Source organism: Pundamilia nyererei, unplaced genomic scaffold (assembly GCF_000239375.1).
Source record: "Pundamilia nyererei isolate P.nyererei 1_Seehausen unplaced genomic scaffold, PunNye1.0 scaffold00069, whole genome shotgun sequence".
Taxonomy (NCBI): Eukaryota; Metazoa; Chordata; class Actinopteri; order Cichliformes; family Cichlidae; genus Pundamilia; species Pundamilia nyererei.
Window position 1 is genome coordinate 1,980,857 of NW_005187470.1, and position 20,497 is coordinate 2,001,353.

Genomic DNA, 20,497 nt, shown 5'->3' on the forward strand with positions numbered 1-20,497 from the left:
TCTATCTATCTATCTATCTATCTATCTATCTATCTATCTATCTATCTATCTATCTATCTATCTATCTATCTATCTATCTATCTATCTATCTATCTTAATAATGGCATTGCTTAGTTGTAAGAACATGTGCACATATCCTTAAAATATAAAAATAAATGACACTACAGAAACACATTCTCCAGTGCTGTGTTAAAGCCCTTATTTGATAACACTGCAGCCAGTGTGAGGGGCTTTGCAGCAGCAGTCAAGGCAATTATGAAGCCTGCAAGAAAGGCCCATTGAATGTCCCCCACAGAGGCAGATTAAAATAGAAACAATTATTGTATACTCCTCTTTGTAAGAGTGGTGACACAAAGAAAATGTGCAGTTGGAGAAAGACTAACTAGCTGTTAAGTAAAGAAACCCCAGTAATGTCAGACATTTGTGTGTGCTAGCTCTTTCAGCTGCAGCAGAAGTTATTAGCCGGTCATGGGGTTTAAATCAAGTCTGTGTTTAACGTAACTTCTCATGTAAATCATTAAACAAACGTCTGCTTTTTATTGATAGAAATATAGGATCCTAAGTCTCAGCTCAATAAAGCACAGCATGCCCTTGATAAATAAACCTGGGCTGTTATTTACCATGATCACTGGGGGACAATCTGCCTTAGAAGAAGGAATCTTTTGCCCACTTCTCTGTAATTTTTTCTTACGGAAACATAATAAAACAGAACACAGCGCATGCTACATGCTTAAACTTTCTACTTACGCTAATGCTGTTATTAAAGAGAAGCATCTCTGCCACCGTGTTCTCGGGCAATATTAATTTAGAGTGTGAAAAGTGCTCTTTCCTCACCATTTATAATGTCTTTTCACTGTCTGTGTTTGGCAATATCAGTAATCCCAAGGGCGCTGTATTATAATCAGCCGTGGTTTACAGAAAGGACAGTCCTTGAGCATCATAACGGATATCTTTTTCATTCCCTTCATTGGACACGTGCTTTATTCGGGAAGCCGCAAAGGGCTATTTCCAATTTAAAGTTCTGGCACAGCAGTATTTAAACAGCAACAGATGAAGGGGAGATATGGTACATACAAGAAGAAGCAAAATGCCAAGGGTGCAAGAGCCCTACAAAAGGAGTTTTAAAAATAGCCATTCCTTTCTTTATGGAGGCCTATTGGTGCTTGAACTCCCTGTGTGAGACACGTTAGCTTTAAAAGAAAAGAAAGCAAAGAAAAGCAGAAACTTTGATATTTCTATAATATAATTTCAGGCACTCACAGCAGCTTTCTAAAGACTCATACATAGCAGTCTGAGTGTGTTAAAGAGCAGTTCAGAGCACCTGTAGTCGAATGTTTGACACATAGAACTGCTACATTAGAGACAATTACAATTCACAGTCACCCTGGCAGAGTGTACGCAGTGACAAATACAGCTGTCCTCCTTCTCAGTACAAACTAGGCTTCTGCTCTTGACAACTATATGAATAAGTAATGTCACAAGCAGAGATGCTTTATGAATTTTTATGTGGCTGGCACTGTTCGCTTCATTTGTTACACTTTGTTACACACTTTGTTCTTGCAAAGGACGCAACTTGTCTAATGTTGGCTCGAAGTTACACGCCATTTTTATTGCTTCACGCTCTGGTCTGAATAAGAAATAGGTTGAGTCTTTTCTCTTTTTTTACTACTGGTCTGCTTACTGTAACTCACCTGCCTCATTTCTTTGTAGCTGTGATGTCTGAAGTCCAAGTCATCTGTTGTTATGACTTCATTGCGTCTATGATAATAATTATTTGGATCTGGAATCAGAAGACATACAGTTACTGGTTTTTAAAGATTAAAAAGCTTCAGAAAGATTTAAAATTTGCTCTCTTGGTTTCAGTTTAGGTTTAGCCTGTGCAAAATGAAAACATTTTCTTTCTAGTCTTGTCCTGTCTTTTGCACCAACAGTGTCATGATTACTGTGGATAATCTCTGCAGATAGAAAACCTTTAACTGGGAAAAGCAAAAGTAAATGCATAAAAGCAAAATCTTCCCTGCGAGAAAAATTAAGGACTAATTGTATCTGCTTTGTCCATACAAACCCGTCACCTGGCATAGGACAACCAAGGATCTCCACTCGCATACAGATGCTGCCCCTGGTAAACCAAGAGCGAGGGTTAATTCGAATGTATCGACTGACCACAGGTTCTGGGAAGATGTTCCGGACTGGGATCTCTTTTTCCCTGTTGCCCTTGAATATCTACTGAGACAAAAAGATAGACTTACATAAAATAAATGCTAAAGAGGCTTTAAAAAATATTTAAAAAAAACAACTCAAATATTATAAATATAAATACTTATTAAAAGAAAAAGAGGTTGTACAAAGACCAACAAAAAATATAAAAACACACATAAATGCACCTGTACAATGTCATGAGACTTTGATACCACTGGGAGTTTATTGTAAATTTTAACACCCACGGTTGGAGCTGTCATCCGCACCTTTTGGCATTTTGAAAGACCAACAGAACAGTTTGGCATTTGGCTCAAAAGGTGGGTGAGAGGGAGGCTTGTAGCAGACATTAAATTACCATAGGGATATTATCTCCCACACTGATGACATCACCAGCCAAGGGAGTGCACAGTTACACCAAAATTTAATTAACTGGGATGTGAACCACAGAGGGAGCAATGAGGATATGATTTTCCACAAAAATATTAACTTGATCCGATTTGCATGTGCAGAAGAGATTATTAATCTTTCCTTTTTTCTTTCTTGCTTTCTTTCTTTCAGCTGTATTTGGTTTCTGTCTATTCGGTTACATAAACTGCAGAAGTGTTAAGTGGGGAGAAAGATCCATCTCTGACAATGAGCCAGGATGAAGTTCCTATCTGCTTCAGCATCCGCACTGTTTTTCTATTGCACTGCAGCTAAGCTAAGAAATAACCAGGCGTCTAAATCTCTCTGTGTAATTACTCTGTAGCCTTTTTTAAAAAATGGTTCCATCCAACCATGGACACGGAAAACAAGAATCCTTATTAAGCTATGGTTAATAGGGATATTAACAGTATAAGTATTTTTCAGTATGATACATATGTCAGAAGACTTTAAATACACAATACTGTATGAAAGTCTTGAGTGGAAAAACAGTATAAGAGTTTTTGCAATTCTAACGAGCTTGAAAGGCAATATTTGGTTGGATAGTGGCTGATTGATTTCATTCCATTTTTCTATGCAAGTATGTTTTAGTGCATTGGAGTGTGTTTGGCATCATTGTTGTGCTGAAAAACAAAGCTGTTGCCATTCAGATGCTGTCCACATGGTATTGCATGTTGGATCGAAATCTAATCTAATGAATCATAATTCTGTGAAATTTGAAGATCGCCAATACAGCTGACTGAGATACAGCTCTAAACAAGTCTCCATCGTCTTTTATAGATGGAGTAGACACTCACTGTTGTAGCTCTCTCCTGACCACAAATTGGATTTGTCACTCCAGAAGACCCGTTGCCACTGATTTTCAGTCCTGTTTTTGTGTAATTAGAAATACCTCAGCCTTTTATCCCCGTTTCCCTTCTTTAAGAACGACTTATTCACAGAAACTCTTCCACTGAGCCCATTTCTAATAAAAAGCAGATGTATCAGCTGAAAGGCCAGATGCAAAAAAGAAATTCAGAAAAGCCTGAAAAACCTCAGAAGAAAGTCTGGCTCCTTGTAAGCAAAATATAAAGAAATGAGGGGTGGATAAAGCACTATAAATGTCTAGATTGTTACTCACCAAGTCTTCTGAGCCATTGTTCAGTGTTATCCAGGTATGGCTGTCATTGCTAAACATGACCTTGTACGAGGTGACCCAATCACTCCTGTTAAAAATTATAGGAAGAATAAGGGAGAAATGTCATTTGAGGCAGTGCATTAGAAAACTGCACTGCAACTATGAAATCAAGATTTTTTTTAGAGCATTAATCATGTTGAATAAAAGGAGCATTCAGGCCTAGACCAAGCAGTGTGCCAGATTCACTGGGCGTCTAGTGGGAAACACTCAATTATAATATCAGGCTTAAGAAGTTAGCTTATTTAGATGGGCTCTGTGCTCTGAAAACCTTCTGTCTTTTAGTCATTTTAATCTATTTTCCAGGCTTTTCCAGGCATCACTTGAGCTCTATTAATCTCCTTAAAGACTAAAATCTATTAGTGCACTCTTGTAACTTGCTCACGCTGTTTAATCCATCACAGTGAGCATCAAATCTGTAAGACTGAGGACAATATGCATCAATCCTTCCTAGAGTTACACCATACGAACTTTTAAAACCAGGCCTCGACGGCATTATCATAGAACAATCGGGGCCATTACTTCCAGTAAAGACACAATTTTTCTTTAGGGAGATGTTGGTGGGCTATGTTGCACATTTGAAACTCACCATGTTGACTGTTACATAGGCAGACTCGTGCAATTAAACATAAACATACTGAAAAATAAATGGTGAACTGAAAAAACTCAGTTATACATATTTCTATACAAACTAAAATAAACTAAACAGAAAGAAATGTAAAAAATAAAAAAGAGGAATTTAATAAATATGAGAACAGAGGAGAAGTAATTAATGAAGTGTGCAAACATACCAGCCATGTCCTTTAGAGGTACCTTATGTTGAACACAGACAGGTGAGACATCGCTCAGTACAATGCCTTTTAAGTATGCCTATATAAAGAACTCACAGATGGCTTAATGTCCCATAACACCAGACAGCCCTCTAACCAAAGTCTGCAGTATGTAGGTTGGCAGTAACTCCCTTGTGCCTCCTATGCTTCTGGATAAAGACATCAGTGCTGAGCTGGTCTAGCCTGGTAAGAATTCCCAGCTCTGTTAATTAAAGCACTGTTATAGAAGGAAGCCCCTGAGCTGGCACTGCAGACAGTTACATACCCTACAGAGCTAATTGCAGAGAAATTCTGTCTCGGGCATCTGTGTCTTCTGTGCCATTAGGTTGCACCAGCATTGAAGGGAAATTACAAACACAACTTGGTAAAGTCTCTCACCTTGCTCTCTGACTACATAGCAGTTTTCTACTAAGTCTGTGCCACCCAGTCCACTTAATAAGTACAAAGGTCTGAAGTGTTCAAATAACATTGTTGAGGGAAGTTGAGAAAGGTAGATGGCAGGGGAAAATCTGCTGGCCTTCTCGCTTAAATGCAAACGTGGTCCTCAGTTCCCTCCAGTTTTCCACTTTCTTGTTGTCAAAATTGCTCTAACACTTATTCTAACAATTTATTTAAGGCTTTTAGGCTTAATAGATAAGTATTGCTGTCCATCAGTCCGGAAGGGCTTATAAGGGCATTTCCACATAACGTGAAGTCCACCATACTGCAGTTAAAAATATTATTCACAAGTGGAAAACATTTGCCAATCTTCTTGGGACTGAATGTCCCAACAAATTCACCCAAGATCAGACCACGCAATGCGTGGTCTGATCTTTTTAAAAACAAAAAGCCTAAAAACAACATCTCAGACTCTGCAAGTCTTGTTTAGGATGTTAAAAGTTAAAGATTATGACAGTACAATTAGAAAAAGTTTGAATGAGTATGGCTTGTTTGAAAAGACTGGTGGGAGAACACCTCCTCTCTCTAAAAAGACATCAGCAGCATGACTTAGGTTTAAAAAGTTGCATGTGAACAAACCACAAGATTTCTGGAACAATGTACTTTGGACAGACCAGACCAAAGTGGAGACTGGTCATAATGCACAGTGCCACATTTGGCGAAAACCACACAGCATATCAGCACAAACACCTCATACCAGCTGTGAAGCACGGAGCTGGGTTTGTTTTGGGTTTGTTTTGCAGCCACAGAACCCTGGAAATTCTCAGTCATTGAGTCAAACATGAACTCCCCCGTACACCAAGTATTCTGGAGGCAAATGTGAGCCCATCTGTCCAATAGCTAAAGCTTGGCCACAATTGTATCATGAAAAAGACAATGATCCCAAGCACAGCAACAAATCTACAACAGAATGACTAAACCAGAAGAGAAGTCTAGACCTCAACCTGACTGACATGCTGTAGTGTGACCTTAAGAGAGCTGTGTGTAAACGACCACCTGCAAACCCTAATAAAATAGAGCAATGTTGTAAAGAAGAATGGACTAAAACGCCTCCATGATGTGACTGATACTTCGACATACGCAGCTAAAAGTGGTCCTAGAAGCTGGTAAATCATGGCATGTGCGTAGTTTTTCAGAGCACTGCTTCTGTTTTGTGGCTTCATTTTTGTTCAAATATTGACATGATGAAATTTGTTTATTTATGTTTATGTCATTTTAAAAACTTCAGAAGCTGCTACAGTACCAGACGATTTTTGGTTATGTCCTGATATATAAAACCTTGGAATTGACAGAGTGTGTGCTTTCTTTACAAAGGCTGTCAGTTTGTAAGTAATAAATTGACCAGATTGAAAAGGTAGAACACATATAGTATCATTCAGCCTAATGTTGCCCCATTTTGTTACCTTTTTGGCTACATGGGATGCAATCAAATCTAGTTTAAATATAGTTTTTTCACATTTGTGGGTCTCTGGTAGCAGAAAAGCTCTTTTGATGTACTAACATGTATAGTTGCAGTTTTGTATAACGAAAAATGAAGATGACAAGGTGTTGTGGAATGTGTTTGAAATGTTTTTTACCATGCTTACACACATGCTTACACACAAAATGACTGAAACAAAGCTGCGGCAGTTTCATAAATCAGTTGATACAAACCTAGATAACTTTCACTCCACCTAGGGTGACTTACCCACAGTGAAGTGTTTGTTTCCTGCTCTGTGCTGTGGAAAACACCCTGATTTGATTTTAAAATGGCTTTAAAAACAGTATACACTGCGGCACAGTAATTGAAGCAATAGTGACTTGTAGGTGGTTTCTAAATTTAAGAGTAAATGCATGTGTGGATACTCAAAGAAGACCTGGCACACCTGTTGTTCAGATGTAGCAGTGGGAGGTGGGAGATATTTATAATTAAGTACATAAGACTCCACCGAGCCATTATGGTGCTGCAGTTTTTGTTTTACATATAGCTGCACACTCTTTCTAAAAGCATTTTTAAATAATAATGCCTACTTGTTGCATCTCTTTTTCCCTCTACATCTGACTGTGTTCAACAAGTCCATAAGGCTGTACAGTCTCTCTCCTCTGATGTGTTATTTCTAAAAATGTGGTGACCTTTTAAGAGTAATGAAAGAATCAGGCTGCACTCCAATCAGTCATATTCATAAATCCTTAATCCCACTGTGAGGGGATCAGAAAAGCCTCATGAAAAGGCCAAACACCAGTGAAGGTTCGGTGCCATGTAGACAAGATTGAAAAGCTTGTTTTGTTTATGTTCGTGGAGTTAAATTTTCCAGATGGGTTCAAGGGAAAATCCAAGAATTTCGGAATGGTTATGTCCGTCTACGTTCAGTTTTATTACGGAGAGTCATTTTGAAACTCGTGCAACATGTAAACTGTTTTATGACCATTTACTGTGCTTGAGTTTGTATTAGCAACGTTAAGGGTGCTGCTCCATGAGTGGCAAAGCTAAATCTGTGACTCTGCCATGCGAGATTTACAGATTCATACTGAAACAGTATAATGTCATACTGTACTGAACAATAACTGCATAAGAGCAGAGAAACAACATCTGCAAAGCAAAAGGATTCTCAATATTTACTCTTAATGGAAAATTATTCAAGTTTCTCTATTCAAAGTTCAGGTAAATGGTTGCATGATAATGTTTTCAGTCTTGATTTTATCTCCCTGTTGTATAAAACATAAAAAGGACTTAATCAAGGTAAGTGGTTAATGCAAAGATTGCCTACATTCATAAACATTACATAACACTGCGCTTGATATTCAGTTATAAATCTCCTTGCAGATTTTCTTTAGAATTTTCTTCACAAATATATCAAACCAGGCTCCAATAGCCTGCATAAAATCCATCCCCCATATTTATCCTGTTATGTTTCATGGACAAGAACAATCTAGATCCTCACTGTGCAACCATCTGCAACTCTCCATACATGTATGCTGGGTTCCTACTCACGACCAGAGGGAGCTCCTGCCTTGTGTGATGACCCCAGTGAACTTTGTCAGCCTCCTGGCATCCACCTCAAACCACTGTAGAGTGTCATCTCTCCCAGCACACCAGGCCCCGTCATAGAGGTCATCTTCATAAAGGCCAGCCTGCAGGTCAGAAAAAGCCAATTTAATTCCACGTGCGCTTACAGTCTGAATATGGTCCAACACACTGACTGGGAACATTTTTTCTTTTATAAAATTCTAATTAAAACTTACTATTGAAGTGTTTTATAATGGAGACAGTGAAGTGTGAAGAATATCTTCTGAAATAAGGTGTATTAACTATAAATTTTACTATGTACGTACAAGCCTACTCTTTTTTTCTGTCACATAAAAAGAGCGAACAAGAGAAAAAAACAGAGCCAGTGAAGCAGAGTTATAGGAATGAGCACGTCTATAAAACAGGGCTCAGTGTTGAAAACTGTCCTTCCTCTCCTGCAACTCTTTCCAAATCCCACCATTTCTGTTTTTGTGTAACTCTTTTAGTATGATGTACGAATCTGGTGCAATAGCTGAAAATGTTGCACTGATTATAAGGGATCAAATACTACTCTGTAAAGCCTGTGCTGTACCAGTCAACACACTGGCTCAGAGTACGAACACTCATTTTCATATTGCATGCTTACAGGCTTGACTGTTTATTTTTATCATCTAAATTTAAACATTAGAATGAGATACTTCACTACAGATGTTAAGGGCATGGAGTCATTTCCTCCTTACCATGACTTTCACATGCTTTAATCAGAAAGATTAGGATGTTAAAGGCCATAATATAAATTCAACAGCTGATCCTAATTCCAGTTACAAAGGGGTTAGGCAAGGAAAGGGAAGATACATTAACTTATGAAATCCAACAGACATGTGAATGTCTTTATATGCTTCTTTAATTTATATTAGTGTGTAAAAATGTCTTGAGTCACTCCTCATTTCTTTATATTTTCCTTCCACAGAGTGAGAGTTTGTTGCAGGTTTTTAAGTTGTGTTCATTATAGTTCTCCAGGCTTTCTTTCAGCCAACATTTTCCTTGACCCTGACATTTTCAGGAAATATTTTTTGTTCTTGTTTGCTAAGGCAGTTAACACTGACTGACAAATTACTAAAGAATAAAAAAGACACCTAACTCAGGCATGAACCAGTGTTGTGTCTACACATAACAGACAACTTAGGAAAGAATCAATTTTAAATTGTATTTTTAGGCACTTTGTTACTAAACACTAATTTCTTTCGTCAAAGCAGCAAAAAGTGCCAAAGATATCACAGCTTGGCCTATATGAAATAGTATGTTTGTACCAATGAAGCTCTGTTTTCACTTCTATTTATCTTTGCATGTTTTGCTGCATTTTACTACAATAACATAATGAAATATAGAGGGACTCAAGAGTTTTGCACAGTATTCGAGCCATAAGAATATTTGGCTTATTTGAATTAAACACCTGGTTCATAGATGACATTTGTAGTCTCTTTTATGTTCTGTTTGTCAGCCAGTTAGAAGGGCGTCTCGAGATATTTTAATGAAAGATGAAATGCGCTGGCTACAGAAAAAAATATTGACTCCCGTATCACGTGTCTTGTCCAGGTGCAGACAGTGAGACCTTTTCATGAACTATTTAGTAGAATAAAAGAAAGATGGCACATCACTTTATACAGTATGTTCTGCTACCAGATGGAGACTCCGTTTTGAAACATTACATGTATTACAGATACAAAATTTATATAGGGCTTACTTTTCCTGGTTTTGCTTTCTTTCAGTTTTGTTCCTCCATAGATTTTCCTTCTAATGCATGTCTTTCAAACTATAGTTAGGGGTTAGGGTTATATATAGTTATCTTATAGTAGTGTTTTATGTATAGTTAAATGAATCCCAGCTCTTTCAGTATCTTTCATCTAAACAACATATAACACTGAGCACAGGCCTGAGTCAACAGACATCTGCTTTTTGTGGTCCTCCTTATTCTCTTGACACCATCTGTCTTTCTATCATATCTGCGCTTACACACGCACGCGCACGCGCACACACACATACACATACACAACAAATCCTCTGTTTTGTCGTTTGCCATTTAATGTCGTCTTGAGTGGATTAAGTGTATTTGTGCGTGTCATTAATTGTGCAGATAGATTTGGGGCGGTGGAGCTTGCAGAATGTTAGGTTAGCTGCACACTGCATGCAGGCTAATGCACTCAAGCAAGCTTGCACTAACAGGAAACACTTCTCTTCTCCCAGATGCCAGTTATTTTTTATTAGGTTTGGGGATGTGCCCCTAGTTTGATGGTAACCTTATTACTTTCACTGTTTAGTTAGCTTTGGGGTATTAAAATATTCAGTGAGCTGAAACAAGAGGATAATGTCATTCAATCTTACAAGGGAAAAGCCAAGTTATCACAGCTCACATCGTTGAGTGCAGCTTAAATATGGATTAAAAATAATACTATCTTTCAATCTTATTTTTTTGTATTTATAATATGGAGCCGGAAAGAAAATGCCTTCACAAAATGTTAAAGCTTCTGAGGAAAGACGAGATAGCCCAGGGTATAATACGAGTCCCAACATTTCTGGTAAGTCTGCTACGCCAACACTTTACATTTCCGTCTCACCTGAATGTTAAGGCGACCTCTGTGTGCACCAAGGCCATAGCGTTTGGTAGATGATGCATGAAGCTGAAAATCATCAATCTTCAATGACTCCAGTCCAATGGGAGGGCATTCTAGGTAATGAGAATTACAAATTGGCTTGTGATGGTAATGTTATGTATCATGTGCAGCTGTGGTAGAAAGTTGCTTTTTGCAGAGTATGCAGATGCCCTGAGTCAGACACGATGCATCTGTATAGCTTGAGTAAACAGTAAGGTACAGTTTAGACTTTTCACAAGAAAATTAGAGGATCTAATGATACAACACATAGTTTTATGTGACCACTTTCATTCTAGTAAAAGGAACAATTCTCAACCTTTATCATAGCTGTTGGTGCCTAAGTCCAACTTAGCATAGGGGTCTCACATGAACTACATTTACTTTAGCAGTTTCACAGTGCGATCTTTGTTTTGATTGTTAAACTGATATGAATTCCAAAATGTGTCAGCCTTCACGGGTGATTAATGACTCTGCTTTGAACGCTTGCTTTTTATAATTTAGCAAAGCACACCTATCAAAGTCATCAATCTACACCCTGAATACATGATTAAATAGCTAAAACGACTAAAGCGATATCAGTATCCCGAAGGAAGGGAAAAAAGGGGAAATTGCAGCAGCTACTGCTTTTAGCCTGCTGATAACTTTTTAATGTTATGAATGAGAACACGGCTTGATTTGGGGGGGGGGAAAGGTCTATTTTCATTGTTTTAACATGCATTAACCTGCACTAAATAATGAGAATATCAGATAAAAATGAAAACAGATGTTTCTATAACTTGTTTTTTTATGTTCTTTGGCGTAAAGCTAGGGTTAGAATTATGGGAAATTAAAATTAAAATAGATAAAACCATAACCACAATAAAACATCATCTTGAAATTTTATCTCTTATATGGATCAGGCCAAAGAAACTTTCAAGATGTGGCTTCCATTGTGGGATCATTTCCTGCAATGCAACCTGAGCCAACCCTTTCAGATAAACTTCACAACCACCATGTGTGTCATTTTGTTTTTGAACTCTTTCTATAAGCTGAAGGTAAAATAATACTAATTGGATGTAGCATCATTTCGCAGACTTTCTGACTTTCAGACCCAGAGCATGCAACTGTCTTCACAGGCTGAAAGTCCCCATTTAACCACCATACATACGGTATGAAGTCAAGCAGAAATGCTAAAGTGTAAACAGAATACACTTGGCTTGCACAGATCATGCTAATTAACAGCAGATCTTATTTGTTTTTTTCTTTTAGCTTTTCCTCACTTGAGTCTCTCTGGAATATCTTTATACTTTCACAGTGTATGTGTCAAAAATGTTACTTTTATTCTCACAAGCTTCACACTTTACAAACTGAGATGACACAACATTTTTTTTTTACATCCTAAACTTTACGGTTTTATGTCCAAATTACAGATTTAGAAATCTACATGAATGCAACTCCAATAAAGAGATGTCTAATCTCTTATCCACTGGATCCCATAAAATACTGATAGTTTCAGTGATGACAATTAGCAGCCATCAAATCAAATAATCAACTGATAATTATCTCCGTGAGTGCAGAAGTTATTCAGTATCACCAACTGATGCTCCAGCAATGGGTTGGTTGCCTAGCACCCATACTCAAGATAGATTTCCAAAAAACACGCAGATAAAACTCAGTCCCTGAGAGCTGCACATCACTAAAAGAGCTTTTGTTTGCTGCTGTAGAGCATTTGGAGTTTATTTGGACAGATGCCTGTATTTAAGTGATTGCAGAAACTAAGGTGACGTATACTGAACAGAACTACTTGGGTGATATTGGCTCATCTTTTAACAGTGCAAGGGAAATCATCCAGTGAGGGCCAAATGGGCAAATCAAAGTTGACGTGTGAAATCTCTGCTGCCCAAAAGCTCTTTAGGTCAGATCAGGCTGTTTGCAGACTTCCCTGGATCACAGCAATGGAATTTCAGCGCAAGAATTTCCGATTGGGCACCAGAGTGTTTGTACATGCGGCATATGCTGCACATGTCGCTGTCACACAGCCAGGCTGGCCTTCATAAATGAACAACCAGAAGTGTAACAGGCTGAAAAAAAAGACAAGTGAACTTTCCTTCTTTTACCTCTGCAGTAAGATTTAAATTTCTTCCAAAAGATGAAGCTGACTTTGCATACCTGACTGAAATATTTCAAACATTGCCAACCACAATCCCTGAGAGACACAACAGACAAAGAGGATCAGCATGCAGAATCTGCACATGCATGTCTTGATTTATGTTTGATGCATAAAGCAAACATAGCTCGAGCTCAAATTAATTCCTGCTGTAAAACTGAAGCGTAAAATTTGATTAACAAGCCAAAGGCAAAGCCGCTGGGAAGACCAGCTAGCGTAGTATTTATAGTAACTCTATACAGTAATAAAATATGTGTTGCTGCACTTGCGACCCTGTGACTATATTTAAAATGCTCTCAGATTCACATTGTAAGTCCGTGGGGCTTCTGAATGCAGCGATCACAACATATTAGGGACAAGCCTAGCCCACAAAGCAGCCCAAGGATCAAGGTTAGCAGAACAAAAAAATAGATGGTTGTCTGCTTTCCTGCAAAGTCCTAAATCATCATTACCATCTGCAGCCAATCCTTCACAAGAGGACCCCCACATACACACATCTGCCTTCAAAAGCAACGTGTAATAAAAATGACAAAATAGATACTGAAGGCATTGCTATTTAGGCTAACTGCCTACTTATCGCTGAGGCCAAAACCTAATTCTGTCAGTTACAAGCTCTCATTTTACATTTTGTGGTATAATAATGAAATATTTTCTGTGTATGATTTATTCATATTCGGATGTTTATGTGCTGTGAGTTTGAAACTGTTTCCAAACTAAAAGAAGTCAGCCCTTTATTTATTAGATACACTTTGAGGAAACACTTTGAACACTTGGGCAACAACTTCAACTGTTTCCAGTAAACTTTATTTCGTTTTTTAAACTAAGTAAATAGAATCACCATCCCTTGAGTTACAAAGCCCATATGATCACTTCACCATCAGTAAGTACTGCATCCAGTGCTAGGAAGTTAACTTTGGCACCCGCCAGTGTGTTGAATTTCTCGACATTTCCCAAGACTGTAACTCGTTTTTAAATGACACAATACTTACTATTTATTCCCCTTACAAAAGCGACATTGTTTCGCCGTAATAGAAAAATTATCTAACAACTCAGTGTGCCAGAAGTAAGCCTCCCTACAACCCTTAATACATTTTCTTTTCACTTTTCATCAGCCAAGTAGAAAGAAGAATGGGGTTTTTATCAAAGCCAGCATCTGCAGCTTTACAGAGTACATGTGACAAATCCTAGTTGAAATATTTGTTTCAGCTGATTTCTGTTACATCCGACGTGAATAATGAATGAGCTGTTGAAACATCTGCTGAATGAAACCTTGAAAATCCCTTTTGGTCTCAGATGACCAAAAACTCTCATTTGTTTTGGTATGTGCATGTGGCAGACACTCATGTTCTCCTTGACTTATGACAACAGCCAAATAATTAACATTTCAGAAGTGGAACAAGTTCTGAGTATTGGAGGTCTTGATCTATAGAAAGTATAAGCCCTGAATTCCTGCCTCTGATAAATTAGCTGCTACCAGAAGCTGCTGAAACATATTCAAAAACCAGATTGAAGTTTAAGTCTTGATTTTTTAAGTCTGCACCACATCTTGACAGTTCAAGGCATGCCAGGCATGTCGGCATAGAGTTCCTATTTTCCATCATGAAATAGTATCCAACTTTCTGCTCTGCTGCATGAATGCCAAATTAAAAATGGCAACCTTTCTCCCTGTCTTGTTTGCATAGCTTCAACATAAACACATAAATTCGCAGTTGGCCCCAGTCACTCTTAATTTCCCAATATTAATAAATAGAGCTTCCTGCAATAAAAGAAAGGTCTTATCCTGTGTAAATAAGTCAAATAATGGCAATATTAGTACATTATGAGTTGTGGAAATTGTGAGGTTAAAGCACACACACTTTGCACTGAATCACACTTTGAATGGAGCAAGTTGACGTGCCAAAAACACAACTGGGGCATCCTGGTTTTAGTTTATATACAAATATACTGTGATCCATGGAAACCAAACACAATGCTTCATAGGCAAAGAAGACATCAGTGCCTCTGCGGCTAGACTCCAGTTCTGAGAGCATCATCTTATACTGCCAAACCTTTCCTCTCAGGGAAAATATGGTTTCTGAAAACACTTACTCTACCCAAAAGATTTGTCATCTCTGAGAGAGCTTGTATCTTTTTTCCCACCATAGAAATGATCCTTGCACAGTGCAGTATAGATGATTTTTTATGAGATCATGAATTTCCCATAACAAGTGAGTGTCAACTTTGATTTGCCCATCTGGCTTTTTTACTCACCCTTTTTTATCGGGTTGTATTGTTGTTCTCCTTCTGAGACGCTGTTTGGGTTTTTCACTGCAGTCTTCTTGGTTTTCTCTGCCTTTTTGTTGGGGGATTTTACTAAGGAAGGAATTGAAATGTTAAAAAGGGAAAAGAAAAGAAAATTATAAAAGGCTGAATCACATTTTAAATTGCTGATCCACTGATGTCAACGCAGAATTTGATAGGAAAAGTGATGACAAAGGAGAAAATGGTAATGGATTCAGGAATGGGGACTGAACCAAAAAATTATTTCTGGGCACAGAATCTGAAAACATTTAACTCTTGTGCTCCCTACATTCAGTTCATGTCTGTCTGCCTCTCATGTTAGATAAATAATACATTTTAATTTGCACTTTTCTTGAAGTTCTCATATTAAATAATCAGGAAATCAAGGTTCAAATACATCATAAATACACCCAGTACATGCAGCAGGGTATGGGGCAGTGAGTTAACATTAAAGGTACTGAAAATGCTTTTTATTTGACTGAAGTTTGGGATGGGCTCCACATGACAACAGCTCTTCTCACATCTGTAAGTCTTTATCTGCATCTCTTTCTGGGGACAGGTTCAACTCCGCAGCGCTCTGAGCTCCACATGTGCTTCAGCAAAACCGATTAAGAAAGCACCAGCATATGGTTGTTGAGACACTGGTGAAATACCAGCACTACACATGACATTTAGTTAATCATAGTACAGTAGAAATATGACATTAAACTCCACTAAATAAATTCCAGAGATCCTACTTACAAGAAGCAGTGAAAGGATGGGTTCTTCCACGCAACAACCATCAATTAAAAATGCTCACTCTCCACATTTAAACTGTTCCCTACACTGACACTAAGATGTTAAGAAACTTCCATTCTTCTTCTCTCTTTAAGACTCTTAAGGTAAAGTAAAATATTGATTGTCATTGTGGATTTCAGTTGAAAGCAAATCTCAATTCATGACTAATTCTTTTTATTTGTTTGACACTTCAGTGCAGTCGTGAAAGCTGGAAATACAACATATATAACACGCAAGGAAACAATCGAGTCTTCTGCTGGCGCACCTCTAACTAATGCTCCTACACTAGCTTTGTTCACCAGCTAGTTTCTGTGCATTCCTGTTAGAAAAAGGTAACGTACAGCTTTTATTGTTCTGTAGCTCGATGTCTATTTTGTCTGCAGAAAGATGTAGATAGTTAATATTAGGTACAATTAATATTTAAAAAGAAAACCGTTTAAAAGTGCAGCTTTAAATACAACACTTGCATCTATACATTTTCTTTGGCTTATCCAATTCAGGTTTGCATCTGGGCTGGAGCCTATCCCTGCTGTCATTGGGCAAGAGGCGGGGTACGTGCTTAGCAGGTCAACCAGACTGCCACGCGACTAACGCTGAGACATCTATTCACACCTACTTTCAATTTAGAATCAGCAAAAAAACCCCAGCAAGCTTGTGAACAGACTGCAGGAGGAAGCCTAAGTACCCAAAGATGCACAGAGAGAACATGAGGATCACTCGCAGACAGGCCCCAGGCCCTGAGGCTCTGAGGTGACAGTGCCACCTCACCGACACAGATACTGTAGATAACTTTATCTGGAAGACACTAAAGTGATTAAGATGCATTTAATTCGATAAAAATTGTAATTGTAGGGAAGAAGCAGCTTCTGTATCACTGTTAACACCTTCCTCCTCCAGTCTCTCCAGTCTCACAGCAGGTATCTCTGCTGAGACACGTGAAGTCAGATGCCTGAAACATGAGGTCACTTTCTACACAGCTGCACTACGCCATCAGCCACCAACCAACACAAACCCTCACAGCCTGTTACTGTCTCCCAATCACCTGGCAGCATTTCAAACACACCTACAAACCTGCTCCTGCATGAGCAGAAACTCTTTGAGAATGAGATTCAAGCTGTCCATTTCAACATGGACTACAGGAAGACCGCACTGCTGGTGCTTGTTACTTTTTGGGATAGCACAAGTTTCACATGTGCACTGCACACCACCACACAGTGCAATCCTAATCTCAACCATGCATGAAGCTTTAAATCCTGCTGTTGTGCTGCAGCCAAACAGAAACATGGGTCTGTATGCATACTGAGTAGTGAGGAGGACGACTACATCATGAGATCATTATTTTTATGAGTCAGTGAGCACATCAGGGTTGAATACGATGCCTCCAAATTTTTCATCTCTATTCATCGATTAGCATGAGCGTCGGCTGCGTGTTAGGTGACTCTGAGAAAAGGTGATTATGAGTGATGTTTCCCTTTTTCCACACAGCAAGCACCCAATGATGCAAAATGCCAAATAATATGACATTTGTGATGTTATTTAATTCCAAATAATATTGACTATGAAAAATAAAATGCTAGAATGACTGTTTTAAAAACTGAAACCTGTCTCAACACTATCTCATAAGTTTACCTTTCCTATGGATTTAACAGAAAAAGAGGTTGCAGCAGCACAAGATACTGTTAGAATTGTCTGTTATCCAATCTTAAAGATCACTAATGCTCATTGATTGCTAATGATCATGCTTTTGTAGAGGATTTCTAAAAGAAAATGTACAGCAATACACAAAAAACTGATAAAAACTCACTGATATTGTTTTTCTTTAAAAGTTGCTTAAGTTGCTCTCTAAGTCACAGCAGTGTTTTTACCCGTTTTTGCATCTGCTGGGGTTTTATCTGTCTTCTTACTGCTGTCTGACTTCGCCTTGGCAGTCTTCTTGGCAGAATGCTCCTTTGGGTCTTCCTCACCATCGGGTATAAAGGAATTTTGCTTCTCCAACACCTGGACCTGGTTGTATTGTTCTCTTATCAGCAGCCCCTGCATGTAGTAATCCTCATCCTCACCGACAGAGCCGTGGCTAAGGTCTGCCAACCCCACAAGGAGTCCCAGCAGGGCCAGGGGGGTTAAGAGCCTGAGGTGTCTTCTTATCATTTTCTGGGGATTACCTCCAGTTGAGAGTCCTGATGCTGTCTCCAGAGGAGCCTGCTGCTGCTGCCATCAACTGCTCGCCTTTCTCTCCCTTCCCACTCCAACAGGAAGAGTTCACAAAGTTTTCAAAGCACTCCTAGTCACTGACGAAAGCTGGGAGCCAGAGGGTCCATGGACGCCTCTGCCTGAGAAAAATGCAGCGAGGGAGGGAGAAACAGAGAGCAGGAGATGAGGAAGCAGAAAGGGAAGAGGCAGGAAGACAGACAATACAGTTCTGTTTAGGATGCCACGAGGCATGGTAGAGACAGAAACTGACACATTTGGGATCAGCTGTCATATTCATCTCCTCCTACCTTCTCTGATCAGAGAAAAGTTTACTCTATCATGTGCGGGGGAAGCAACTGGGAGACCTAAGCAACCCTTAAACAGTTTTCAATTCTGGATCTTCAAAGGAAAAGCAGCACTAAGTATCCTTCTTGTGCCCACATGAGGTCTAAATTGGCACAACACATGTATCACCAAGCAAACAGGCACCGTGATCCACCTTTTTTTAGTTTGACGAGTCGGTTACAAATGTGTGTGCATCCGATAGTAAAAGTGTATTTAATCAGCGACCATTATACATCCTTTGATTCAGCCAAGACATGTGTGGACTCTTCAGTAGTCTGCACGTTAACAAGCAGTGGAAATTAACAAAACACAGTCTCTGTGGAGCATTCAGGCATGTTCCAACACAGGGATGGAGCGCTGCCCTGTGTGTCACTGCTTATCACATCATGAAGCTTTTCCTCTTTTTTTTCTTCCCCTCGCTCTCCCTCGCTTTCATACAGCCATGACTACAGCAGCTGATGGAGCCTCACTTTCATAACAAGATGATAACAAAGCCTAAAGCGAGAGTCAAACTGGCAGATTCTTTATTAAACCATAATTTGTCCGCTGAAGAGATTTTTCTTTAGGTAAAATTAGAGGGGGGGGGGGGAAGAGATAGAGAGAAAGGTTTTCTCTTGAGTGTGTGCTTTTTGTGTTAATGCTAAGAAAAGAAATGTCTAGCCTTGGGCTTAAAAGATGTAGTCATAAGGAACGGGGATTCCACCAAGCATTCGCACAACTAATAGCTACAGCTTCTGACATTTCATCAAGCTGAGGCAAGACAAACTAAGGCAGATATAATAATCCCTTAACAAGCCTGGTGGCCTGCCTGAATGCTGCCCAATTTAAATGTGCTGGTTCATTACACATAACTCATGTAGATGGACAGAAAACTGCAAAGGTTGCCTGGAAATCACTCACACCTGAGACTGAGACAGCCTCTGAACGGAGGCTAAAGTGGGCAGAGGCTGCAGGCTAATCACAGAAGAACAGGATCTGGAGTGGGTGGACAGCTCAGGGCTGGAAGACTCTGTTCAGCTGGCATAATCCTTCGCCAGCTAGGCAGCCATTCACTGCTCGCCCACTTCTCATCTAGACTACACCCATCCTGAGCCGTATGGGAGGAAAGGAAGGAGGGATGAGAAGAAGGAATCCAAAAAGGACTATAAAACTTCACTGCACAGGCTTTGAGACAAATGTCAGCCCTTTCTGCTAAAGCAACCACAACTGTCAGTGAGTTTCTCAAATGCAGGACCGCACCGTGGCTGTGATGCCTCTGCAGACAAGAATGTCTTGTATTAAAAGCTGGTAACATGACAGATCGCTTCTTTGAAACCGCCTCTAGGATTTCAGCTTTGATTCTCAACAAGTTGTGTTGCCCAGTTATTTTTTTTGTAACTGAATCTAACTAAAAGGAAGCTATAATTTGTTTTACTAAACGCAAAATAGGCACGCAAGAATTAAACAACCCCCTTTATCCATCTGCACATCAGCTGACTCTTTATCTTTATTCTCAGGCACATCTTTCTTTTTATTTTAACATGGTGCACAAAACACACTCTTCAAATATTTACCACAGGCGTCAGTGCATTATAATATTTGTGACATCAGTGGACAGATCATTTTGGCAGTTTCAACAGGTTCACCTTGCAAAGTTTCATATAAGAAGCATTAGAAACATTTTGGGGGAAATGGCAGCTTTTAGGATGAGGTTTGATTAAGTAATAATAATTTAATATTGTGAGAAGAGAGTGTGTGTATGTGGACTAAAATGAAGGTGTTTGGAGTCTGCAGAATTATCTAGGTACTACTCCACTTGTCTTTGTGTTTTATTTTCAAGCTCCTGTTGTTTGCTTTGAAAATTAGTTTTCGCTGTTGTTGCTGTGCAGCTTTCAAAATGAAATGCGGATAGCAAAAAGGCCCAACAACCCTTATGTAATCTTCCACTTCATTTGTCATTAGAAACGTGACCTACAGAACGTATATATTAGAGCGTAGACGCTATTTAATCTTGGTTAACATTTATTAAAGCATGAAATGATTTCCTAAACTCGATGTCAAAGTTTAATATACCTGATC

General features: G+C 39.0%; 1 protein-coding gene across 2 annotated transcripts in view; it reads right to left on the reverse strand.

Annotated features, from left to right (window-relative positions):
* Window positions 1-18,333, reverse strand: part of cpxm2 (carboxypeptidase X (M14 family), member 2) — a 29,950-nt gene extending 11,617 nt beyond the window's left edge. The window contains exons 1-7 of one of the 2 annotated variants that reach the window (XM_005736472.1): window positions 17,809-18,333; window positions 15,098-15,199; window positions 10,666-10,775; window positions 8,036-8,175; window positions 3,743-3,827; window positions 2,073-2,223; window positions 1,692-1,780 (exon numbers count right to left, since the gene is read on the reverse strand). In XM_005736472.1, the coding sequence (XP_005736529.1) occupies window positions 1,692-1,780; window positions 2,073-2,223; window positions 3,743-3,827; window positions 8,036-8,175; window positions 10,666-10,775; window positions 15,098-15,199; window positions 17,809-18,052 (921 nt within the window). In that variant the 5' untranslated portion in view covers window positions 18,053-18,333. Of the gene's footprint in view, window positions 1-1,691; window positions 1,781-2,072; window positions 2,224-3,742; window positions 3,828-8,035; window positions 8,176-10,665; window positions 10,776-15,097; window positions 15,200-17,769 lie in introns of both variants that reach the window. The other variant, XM_013911668.1, reaches the window with a different exon arrangement.
* Window positions 18,334-20,497: the final 2,164 nt, after the last annotated feature.